The 10,363-nt window shown below is 46.5% G+C and overlaps 2 protein-coding genes across 3 annotated transcripts; both read left to right on the top strand.

The window, feature by feature from the left end:
- The first annotated feature begins 724 nt into the window (after window positions 1-724).
- On the top strand, window positions 725-5,344 carry LOC121294551 (protein disulfide-isomerase A3-like). The gene is made up of 13 exons (XM_041218338.1): window positions 725-728; window positions 1,226-1,410; window positions 1,626-1,743; window positions 2,066-2,173; window positions 2,268-2,397; window positions 2,669-2,785; window positions 2,934-3,059; window positions 3,243-3,425; window positions 3,730-3,838; window positions 3,970-4,098; window positions 4,183-4,262; window positions 4,452-4,509; window positions 4,806-5,344. Exons 1-13 carry the CDS (start codon window positions 725-727, stop codon window positions 4,926-4,928), a joined length of 1,470 nt encoding a protein of 489 aa, XP_041074272.1. The 3' UTR covers window positions 4,929-5,344.
- Window positions 5,345-6,417: 1,073 nt separating this feature from the next.
- isg20 (interferon stimulated exonuclease gene) lies at window positions 6,418-10,363 on the top strand. 2 transcript variants are annotated; one of them, XM_041218547.1, is made up of 4 exons: window positions 6,418-6,642; window positions 7,505-8,192; window positions 8,350-8,550; window positions 9,032-10,363. In XM_041218547.1, exons 2-4 carry the CDS (start codon window positions 7,533-7,535, stop codon window positions 9,221-9,223), a joined length of 1,053 nt encoding a protein of 350 aa, XP_041074481.1. In that variant the 5' UTR covers window positions 6,418-6,642; window positions 7,505-7,532; the 3' UTR covers window positions 9,224-10,363. The 2 variants fall into 2 exon arrangements, with proteins under 2 accessions (XP_041074481.1, XP_041074480.1); XM_041218546.1 differs by having other exon boundaries at window positions 6,418-6,646.

Below are 10,363 nucleotides of genomic sequence, written 5' to 3'. Positions count from 1 at the left end.
GGTCTGAAAATAGGGTTGCTTTTCACAACTTTGGATAAAAGCAATTGCACAGTCCTGCCATCATATGTGTGTGATTGCATAGCAGTTTCACCTCTTCTAGGTTTTACTATGAGGTTTACTAGCCACAGTGTATAGGTATGAAGCTCAGGTGTGTAATTAAACTCCTTGCAAAACCAGGAATGGATCAGACTGCTGTGCAATGGGAAACTGCTTGCCATCGCTAGGTACTTGAGTTTCCCACGGGAGCGTGGAATTCCTGGCACTGTTCCAGTGTGGTTCGGAGTGTAGTGCCTGTAGCAGCGTTGAGTGAACCCAGTTGTGCTAGTGTACAGTTCCAGTGACTCCTAATCCCCCTCCTACTCGAACAGGACTTGGCATTGACTTTAATCCCAGCAATGCATGGGCAGTTTGCACTGCACTTCCCCTGGTTGCAGTGGGTGGGGTTGCTAAGGAAGTGTTGGGGTTGATCACTGCATTGTTGCGCTGTGATTCGCTGGCTGGTGACTGGTGTCGCCCTGTGATTGGCCAGACTGTTCTGGTATGCTTCCTTGTGCAATAGTGTTTCCTGACTAGGGTCTCCTTTACACACGTCATGGCAAGGATTGCTTGTGCGCTGGTGTTGTCATGTCTCCCTTATCTAAAACGAGTCATTCTTGCTCCTCTCCAGTGTCAGATTCTGTTTGTCTTGTTCCCTATACACTGGGAGCTTATATCAAAACCTGGAATGGGCGAGACTGCTCTGCAATAGGAGGCTTATTTGCATAACTGCACCTAGTCCTCAATCCATTGCATCTTTGTTAAATTGTATATTTTGTGATCAGCTTTTTTTAAAGATGTAACTGGGTAGCCCCTTTTGAAAGCCATCTTTTGGTTTTCATTGAACCCTTTCAGTGCTGGTCTTGGCACTGTATGTAATATAAGGTTTCTGTATTGTAGCGATAAAAGGCAAGTAAGAAGTAGATCGACTGTATTGTTATACAAGCGAGTACAAACGTGTTTTGAGGTCAAAGATGCCTGCACAGTAATTGCGAGTTATTGTTCAATATGTGGGGTTCAGAGTTTTTAAAGTACTGACCGGGAATTTTAAAGTCCCAATTACCAAAGTAGGTTGTGTGTTTTCATCCTTTTTCTCATGTGTTCTCAAAGGAGTTAATTTTTTAATTACATAACTTAAATTTTGTATTCTTCAGCTCAGTAATAATAATTCAGGACTGAAAGGTTTAAGCAGATGACAAAACAGAATCCTCTCTGAGCTTTGTGTTTTTCTTTGGTCTCTGCAATTCACGGCCTTGTCTCTCTCTCTCTCTCTCTCTCTCTCTCTCCTCTTCCAGGTGCGGTCACTGCAAGCGTCTGGCTCCAGAGTATGAGTCTGCTGCCACACGTCTTAAAGGGATTGTCTCTCTGGCAAAGGTATGCTGGGATTGTAGCTCACCCTGGTCTCTGAGCTCCATAATGTATGAGTCTGTTTTGGCATTCAAATTTGAATCCCCTGTTTGTGTCTGACGCCAGCTGCCTTTGGGACTTTATTTAGGTCTTAAATCTGAGACTGCATGCTGTAAAATATTAAGTTTAAAAATGCATTTCTGAATTGAAGTGCTTGTGTGAAACCAGGCTTGTTTCTCCAGGTTGACTGCACAGCCAACACCAACGTGTGTAACAAGTTTGGTGTGAGCGGGTACCCCACCCTGAAGATTTTCAGAGATGGAGAGGACTCCGGGCCGTACGATGGACCCCGCACAGCAGGTCTGTTTAAAATACAAACACAAATCCATATTTTACAATCCTCTTTGCAGAGCATGCTAAAGCCTCTGTTCAGCTGATCTAAAGGGTGGTGGAATTGAATGCCGCCATTGTTCAAGTCACTGCAAGAAGCAGACTGTGAAAACCATCTGTAGCAATGTGTGTGAATCTTTTGAAAGTGTTTATTTTCTTTCAAAGTAAGATAGGACAAGTGTGGTCCACATGTTAATATTTAAACCGTGGCAGTCTTTAGCGCCACTGCTGTTTTAGACCCCTGTGTTACCTCTCGGTACCTGTCACTCACACGATTTCCATATTCCACCAGATGGGATTGTGAGCCACCTGAAGAAGCAGGCAGGTCCCACCTCTGTGGAGATCAAGACCGCCGATGACTTTGAGAAGTTCACTGAGGAACGAGACGCTAGCGTCGTGGGTAAGGAGCGCTCGGCACTGGCAGGGTAGAGTAGAGCGGAGCTCTCATCGGGAATGGGTCAGTCATTGACCTTCCTTTCTCTGCCTGCCTGCAGGTTTCTTTGCGGACGGGGATAGCAGTGCTCAGGCAGAGTTCCTTAAGGCAGCCAGCTCCCTGCGGGACTCGTACCGCTTCGCTCACACCAACAACGAGGACCTGCTGCAGAAGCACGGCGTCCAAGGAGAGTAGGTGTCTGTCTCGCTCATACCTAATCTCTGCTGGACATGCGCAGTTTACTTGCCAACCTGTCATAAGCGCAGTGTGCATAACCACTTGTTTCCACTTCACGTGTCTGTTTTAACTGTCGCAGTAAATGATTCAAACGAAAGACACGGTAACCAATGCTCAGTCTGATTTTATATGTTGCTTCTAAATTCCCTTTTTTTTTTTTTTCCTGACCGAAGGAACAGCCTTCACAGTAACTAACAGTTGTGTTCTGTGTGCGCGTTCCTCCAGGGGAATCATGCTGTTCCGCCCACCACGCCTCAGCAACAAGTTTGAGGAGAGCAGTGTGACCTTCAGCGAGGAGAAATACACCAGCGGGAAAATCAAGAAGTTCATCCAGGACAACATGTGAGTGTCCGGCCAGCTGACCACAGACCACCTTCTACAAAGGCTGAAGCACCACTCCTGTGGTGTTAAAGATGTATTTGTATACCCCTCTACTTTGCTTTGTAAAATCGTTGTCCTGACAATTCCTCTGTGCGGCCTCTCTCCACAGCTTTGGGCTCTGCCCACACATGACTGAGGACAACAAGGACCAGATCAAAGGCAAGGACCTGCTGGTGGCCTACTATGATGTGGATTATGAGAAAAACGCCAAGGGGTCCAATTACTGGAGAAACAGGTAAGAATATTAAAAGGCATTTCAGTAGGGTGTGCTGGCAAGTCGCACCTTTTCATTTTGCGTTTTATTAAACTCGTTGTCTGGTGCACAAAGCTGCCATCCCTGCTTTGTACAGATCCGTAAAAAATGGCTGTAGTATGACAGTAGAACATGAGTCTGACCAGTCTCCCCCCGCCCTTGTAGGGTGATGAAGGTGGCCAAAACATTTGTGGACCAGGGGAAGAAGCTGAACTTTGCTGTGGCAAACAAGAATGCCTTCAGCCAGGACCTGGCGGAGTTTGGACTGGAAACAAGCACAGGGGAGCTGCCAGTGGTTGGCATAAAGACTGCCAAGGGAGATAAATACGCCATGCAGGAGGATTTCTCGTGAGTACAAGTACAGCAGCGTTGGGCGTCTGTATGTACGGGTGGTGCACTGGGTTAATACACAAATCCATTCATTGCCTTTCCTTACGGCTTAACTCTCAAGTTTAGGATGGGTCTGCATGGTTTGTGAAGTGGTCCTACCCAGTCTAGTGAAGTGTGGATCTTGGGTACAAGGAGGTCAAGTCACTGTCAACTAAGTATCACTGCCTTGCATGAAATGGGTTAGGGCTGTTGTGTGCAGCTGCTCTATGTACGATCTTCAGGTCAAACTGTCTTTACTGAGCCTTGCTTCCGCCACTTGCAGGCGTGATGGGAAAGCACTGGAGAAATTCCTGCAGGATTACTTTGATGGGAACCTCAAACGCTACCTCAAGTCTGAGCCAGTTCCTGAGAGAAATGATGGCCCAGTGAAGGTGAGGACAAGGGTTTTGATTTGCAAGCATTTGTGTCTCCTGGTCGCTGTTGTGCATTGACTGCCAGGCAGCCTGTGACCCTGAATTGAAGGTGTGTGTGCTAATCAGCTGCTCCTGGCTCTCCCTCACAGGTGCTTGTTGCTGAGAACTTCGATGAGATTGTGAATGACGACTCGAAGGATGTTCTGATCGAGTTCTACGCTCCCTGGTGCGGACACTGCAAGAGCCTGGAGCCCAAATATACCGAGCTGGGAGAGAAGGTGGGCAGGCTGCTCTGCGTCCAGATATGTGCTGCAGGATTTGCCCAGTACATCTGTGCTAACCCTTCTGTCTTCTATCTCTAGCTGGCAAATGATCCCAATGTAGTTATTGCCAAGATGGACGCCACAGCCAACGATGTTCCCTCTCCATATGAAGTCCGGGGGTAAGCTTGGCTTTGCTCTCCTCACTTTGATATCCAACTGGATGTCCTGTTTAAATGCATACCCCTGGTTTAGTAGTGACTAGAATGCAGAGTCTGTGCACAAGTCATTAATGGTTTGTTGGAGAGGAACCAAATTTGTGGGCTTACAAAGTAAGGCCTCCCACTGACCTCACTTGTTTTCTGTTTCAGCTTCCCCACCATTTTCTTCTCTCCAGCTGGCAACAAGCAAAACCCAAAGAAATATGAGGTTTGTACACATTTGTGGCTCCACATCTTGTTTTCTAACTCCTGACCTTTTAAAAAAAAAAAATCAAATATTAAGTAACACATCTTGCAACTGATGTAATGAACACACGGCCTGTTGAAGAATCAGCCATGTGGAGATCAGTCTGTCATTTTCTTTCTAAGTTTTAGGATGGCTTTCAAAGAGAGTGCACGGTTCTGAATGTAGTCCTGACATGACACAGTCCTGGTGCTTCCCACTCGTGTGTTGTTTGGGTCCTGATAGGCTTATCTAACTGTTTCATTTCTTCTATAATGCAGGGAAGCCGTGAGGTGAAAGACTTCATCCAGTACCTGAAGAAAGAGGCCTCCCAGCCCCTAGTGGTGAGCGAGGAGGAGGAGGAGAACAAATCCAAAAAGAAGAAAAAGAAGGTTGAGTTGTAAACCACACAGCAGAGATTAATGGGGAAGGAAGTGGAAAGGAGTTTCTTTTTTTATTCCATTTTTTTTTTTTTTAAATGAAAGCAAATCAGTAAATTGAGTACTGCAGAATGACTTGACCCAGGTGATCTGGAGGAAGGAGTCTGGGAGCGGTGCAGACGGAGTGTGGCGGGCAGAAGAAACCTGTTTCAAGAGGCTAGGAGAACAGTGTAATTCCAAAATATCATGCTGCTTCCCCCCCCCCCCCTGTTCCTTGACTGCACTTATTCTTTTGAAACCAAACCGGACTCCTATCTGACTGTGTTTGTTTTGGGGAGAGGGGGAGGGTTAGTTCTGGGGGATTATTTTCTTTTGTATCACTGAATGAATTTTTTTTTTTTTTTTGAGCAGTTTAAACCAATAAAGCCCCATAAAACCAAGTCCCACTCTGCATTCAGTGCCCAAGTCATTGTCGCTTGCCTGCAGCGTTGCCATTCTGCCATTAATAATGTGGGACATCTATCTGCTTGTGACTGGCTGTAAAGTTACTTGACCATTATTGATGCTGCTGTGCAAACCCATTCACTTCTATCACACCGTTTTTTCAAATGTCATCTCGAGCATGTAACTGTTCCAGGTGCGCTTCCATTCTAGACACAGCTTGGCTTCTATATACAGCGTGACGTTATGCAGTGCACCCCATCCTCGCTCTGAGTGTGGCTGTACACACAAGCACGTGGTTCTGCACCCAGTTCAAATGCACCACATCTGCCCCACTGGTCCTTAATTTAATTACACACCTCCTACAACACAAGGACAATAAGTAGCTCAAGAAATAGACTAGTGAGATACAGCATTGCATGACTTTGTATATTGTATATGTGTTCCATACAGATCCAGAACTTGCTGTTGTATGTGTTTTACATGCAATCAGGAGAATCAGGTGAGTTTTGTGTTCGTCGCAGCAGGGAGTCGTTAACTTGTATGTGAAGCCAAAGGGGCAGCCAGTTCTGCTAAAGGCCTGTGCTGTGAATGACAGTTGGCTGTGTATAGGGGAATCTAAAAATTTGGTTTGCACAGAAATGGGAACATGACCATCAAGATGCTTAAAACTAAGAACTCTGAAAGAACGTACAACATTTTTAATTCTGATTTATTCACTGCGTGATTGTTTTGTGTACCTCTAGCAATAGGTTTTCTTTTTATTGAATGCTTTAGGTACATGTATACCAATACTCTTTATTTGTGGTATTATAAACGTTAATGTTAGAGCAATACAAAATTAAACAATATAATGTCAATATTGTATTGTAATCCTTAATAGCGTGCCAGCATTCCTTCCCTTTGGAAGCAACAGAGAGAAGTTTGCTGTTAGGGTGACCAGACGTAACAGTGTGACTGGCACTGACCGCTTTCCAATCAACTGTCCCGGACAACGGCTCCCCCACAAGAGATCACCCCCCCTCCGCTCCTCAATAACTCAAATACAGACTAATATCCAGTAGGTGGCAGTAACGTCAAAGATCCTCGTTGAGCCTCGGACAGAGAGAGATCTAGGCCTCTTCGCATGTCTAGTTTGAAGTGCAAATACATTTGACTGGCAGCTGCCTCATCCAATGACCGTCTTTATACGCAAACACGTTACGACACGCCTCCTGGGCGGTGTCTAGGCTTAGATGGACCAATCCGCTGATACCCCGATTGAAACTAGTCCAGACATATCTCGGAGCAGACACGTGTAGGTAAGGGGATCCAGGAGCATAGAAATACCCTTCTTTCAGTAATATCGATCGAGCTGGTCAAACTGATGGGAAACTATGTCTAACTTCAAACAGCTGACAGGAGTAAAAACGTGTAACAGCGATCGGTTCAGGGTGGAATAGTCACAGTGCTGTTAGTTAGTGTAGCAGGATTGGTGTAGTTTGCATGACATCATCGGTATACCTCTGTGGTGTGCTGTCTGAAAAGTCTGTTATTTAATGTATTTTTTAAAACTTTATTTTGACAACAGCAAACAGTTTAAAAAATCACATGCGGTATTAGGCATCGTGGCTCTCTGTCTCTGCGCTTGCAGTTACGTTGTAAGGAGTTCAGTGTATTGCTGTGGCGTTGACGTTGTTTGTACGTATTTGGTGAATTCCATGTCGTCGTATGTATGCTTGTACCTCATGATTCCCACTGTGGTACTATTAATATTACTACTGATATGAAAAGCTAACAAAAGAAATGAAATACTTGCAGGTTTTAGTTCTAGTTTTGTGATTTTGAACAGCACGCCGATGGAGGCAGTCGCCGAAATTTCTGTCCATTTTAGTTTCTTTAAGTTTTCCATGCTGTTTTGGATTGTCTGTTTTGAAGTAAGAGATGACGAATTTAACAGTTGAAAAGAAAATATGTCATGTAAAAAGCAAGAGAAGAGTAAGTTATTAAAAACCGAACGACTTCCCATCGCCAGTGCTCGTCTCCTATGTGAACTAAGTTAGATACAGTATTGACGCAGAACCTCAGCTGTGTGACTGCAGATTTAACTGCATTACAGATCTATAGAGCCCTGTATTATGTATTGTATACACTGCGTCATGCTTCTGTGCCTCCTGCAGGAGTAACCCCTGTGCATTGTGAGGAGAGATGCCAGGTGCTGTCACAACAGCTCCCCCCAGGAATGGGAACCAAACTCCCACCAGCCTGCCCTGGGGGCTCCTGAATTCCTGCAGACACACTCCGGCCAGTCTTGATCCTGATAGCAGTGCGGTGGACTTGAGTGTACCGACAGTGAGGCAGGGAAGCAGGAAGAGACAGCGCCTCCTGGCGCGGAGGGCAGTGCTGGAGAAGGCAGGGGTGTTACACAAGCACAAGAGGGACACCGGCAGCAGAAGAGTCTTGAGCTCCACTCTGCCCAAGAAGGGCTCCCAGCCCAGAACAACCCTTCTCCCTCCTGAGCCTGGGGGTGGGAAGAGGGGGCTGTTAACGGCACCCCCTGGAGGGCTTTGGGAGTGCGACAGCGGGTTCTCATCGGAAGCCAGCCCCCCTTCCAGTGGACGCTGCTCTCCCTGCTTCCCCTCCAACCCTAGCAAGCTGGTGGCGCTGGACTGTGAGATGGTGGGCACGGGCCCCGGGGGGCGGTACAGCGAGGTGGCACGGTGCAGCCTGGTAGGTTACCATGGCGATGTGCTCTATGACAAGTACATCTGCCCGCTGGGGCCCGTGGAGGACTATCGGACACGCTGGAGCGGCATTCGCAAACACCACCTCCGAGACGCACTGCCCTTCAGAGAGGCGCAGAGAGAGGTGAGAGCGACTTCACAGTCTTACCTGCAGTCAGCGTTTCACAGTTATGAGTCCCAGAACAGTAGCTGAATAGTAGCTACGCACTATTGTTTTTTGTTGCAGATTTCCAGAGCTGAAGCTCTTGTGTTCTAGTTACATACCCTCTCCCTCTCTCTAGATCCTGCAGATATTGAAGGGGAGGGTTGTGGTGGGCCATGCCCTGCACAATGATTTCCGGGCGCTGGGGTATAATCACCCCTGGGAGATGACGAGAGACACCAGCCGCCAGCGGCTACTCAGACTGAGGGCCGGCCTCCCGGTCAGGGCGTCGGTCTCGCTGCGGAACCTTACAAAGAAGCTGCTGAACAGAGACATCCAGGTGAGGCTGCACTACCACGGCTACCCAGCCGGGGGCAGGCTTGTAGTAGAAATCCTCAATGAGGGAGACTGGAAAACAGTGTTTAAGGTCAGCCTCCATCTTGAAAGACCATGATTTTTTCAAGTTTTCTTTTTTTATGTTTGTAAATTTAGCTAAATTGTATAATGAAGGAAATATTGAAAGTAGCCAAAAACAGTAGTTTTGGACAGATAAAATATGTCTTTAAAAAAACAAAAACAACAAAAAATAACATTATTTTCCATTGCTTTATTGGGGAAATGGCCTCCTTATATGAGACTGTTGTGCATTTGCATCTTCTGTACATCCCCATGTGAGGTTGCCTTGCACGAGTGTTGAAATCTTGTAGCTGTTTTGCTGATTTTTCATTCTAAGATGCTGAGACGGTGGTAGATCTGAAAGGTTTTATTAAGTCTTGAATGTGATGCTGTTAATTTGTATTAACCTTCGTGCCTCCTGTCAGGTGGGCAGGGAAGGGCACTGCTCAGTGGAAGATGCCACCGCTGCCATGGAGCTCTACAGGCTGGTGGAGGTGCAGTGGGAGCAGGAGGCCCTGAGCAGGCTGCCAGCCGAGGAGACGCACTCTGACCTCTCCCCCAGCCACTACATGAACGACCACTACTGGCCTGAAGACCTGAAGGAAGACTGCAAGTGAAGACCAAGCTGCCACCAAACCTACCTCAGCTCTTCCTGGCAGGAGAGTCCCTGGCTCTCCGGCTTGGGTTCCACAAGCTCAGGTGTTTGAACCAGTGACCCTAAAGGTTGTGTGTGTGGAGGGTGAAATGCTCTACCCAGTTCTGCTGTTTCCATCTAGCGTCACCATGACTAGACCAACTAGAACTTGACTAGAATCGACCCTTCTATTTAATCTGCAGTGTAATGCAGTGTATTACACTTCACATTATTTGTCAGCCCTGCATTGTGCCTTTGGGTGCTGATGCGGTTTTGAAACTTACTCCTGACTTGTGGAATTTCAGAGGGTCTTGTGAAAATCCCTGCAGCTGGAAACCATGCAGACTGTGGAGATCCACACTGTGTGGAATCCAGGCATGAGGAATCCCTTTGCTGGTGGAATGTCAGCATTAAAGACTTGAGTGCTGTATGTTATGGAACAGAAGCACAGTGATTGACATGTTGAATCCTTGCTGTTTACACTCAGGTGGTACAGAGTTCTCTATTGATTTCAGTTTCTTGTTTCTGTAGTCACCATACACAGGGAGGTCAGGTAAAATAATGGAAACGGTGACGTATTGAAATACAGACACCCTTGTGCTCTGTATTAATCGTGGGATGATTTATTGACATCTGCTATGAAGAGGTCTGCCCTACATTAAGGGTGGGTTTTCAAGATCCGCTGCAGTTGAGATTAATAACAGAACCAATGTGGTGGTGGGACGTGTGTGGTAACTGCAGGAGAGGTCCCAGTTTGAAATCTAACCACTGGCTCCCACTGCATATCAGTTTGATCCATTCCTGGTTTTACTGTGAGTTTATTAAGACGTCTGAGCTTGTCACCTACACACTGTGGCCAATCAAGCTGGAATGGATGAAACTGCTATGCAATAGGAGCCTTATTTCTGCCCCTGTTCTGAATGACTGTTTCATGCAATGGTGAATCAGGAGCCCCTGTTGGGCGCTGTGAGCAGAGTAAGAAACGCATATTACACTGCTGGAGCACGTCTGTATCTTCAGAACAGACTTCTGCACTCCCAAATGAAGAAATGTTCACACTGTCACTAAAAACAATGTGCAGAGTCAAATGTTACCTCGGACAAATAAAGAAAGGTCTTTATTG

Source organism: Polyodon spathula, chromosome 19 (assembly GCF_017654505.1).
Source record: "Polyodon spathula isolate WHYD16114869_AA chromosome 19, ASM1765450v1, whole genome shotgun sequence".
Lineage (NCBI taxonomy): Eukaryota > Metazoa > Chordata > Actinopteri > Acipenseriformes > Polyodontidae > Polyodon > Polyodon spathula.
The sequence above is the reverse complement of the archived record's forward strand: the minus strand, read 5'-3'. Positions and strand labels throughout refer to the sequence as shown.

Coding starts and splice junctions, on each gene's coding strand:
- LOC121294551 (XM_041218338.1), top strand. Junction 1,411..1,625: donor GGATTGTCTCTCTGGCAAAG/GTATGCTGGGAT, acceptor TTGTTTCTCCAG/GTTGACTGCACAGCCAACAC. Junction 2,174..2,267: donor ACGAGACGCTAGCGTCGTGG/GTAAGGAGCGCT, acceptor GCCTGCCTGCAG/GTTTCTTTGCGGACGGGGAT.
- isg20 (XM_041218547.1), top strand. CDS start 7,533: ATGCCAGGTGCTGTCACAACAGCTCCCCCCAGGAATGGGAACCAAACT. Junction 8,193..8,349: donor TCAGAGAGGCGCAGAGAGAG/GTGAGAGCGACT, acceptor CCCTCTCTCTAG/ATCCTGCAGATATTGAAGGG. Junction 8,551..9,031: donor TGCTGAACAGAGACATCCAG/GTGAGGCTGCAC, acceptor GCCTCCTGTCAG/GTGGGCAGGGAAGGGCACTG.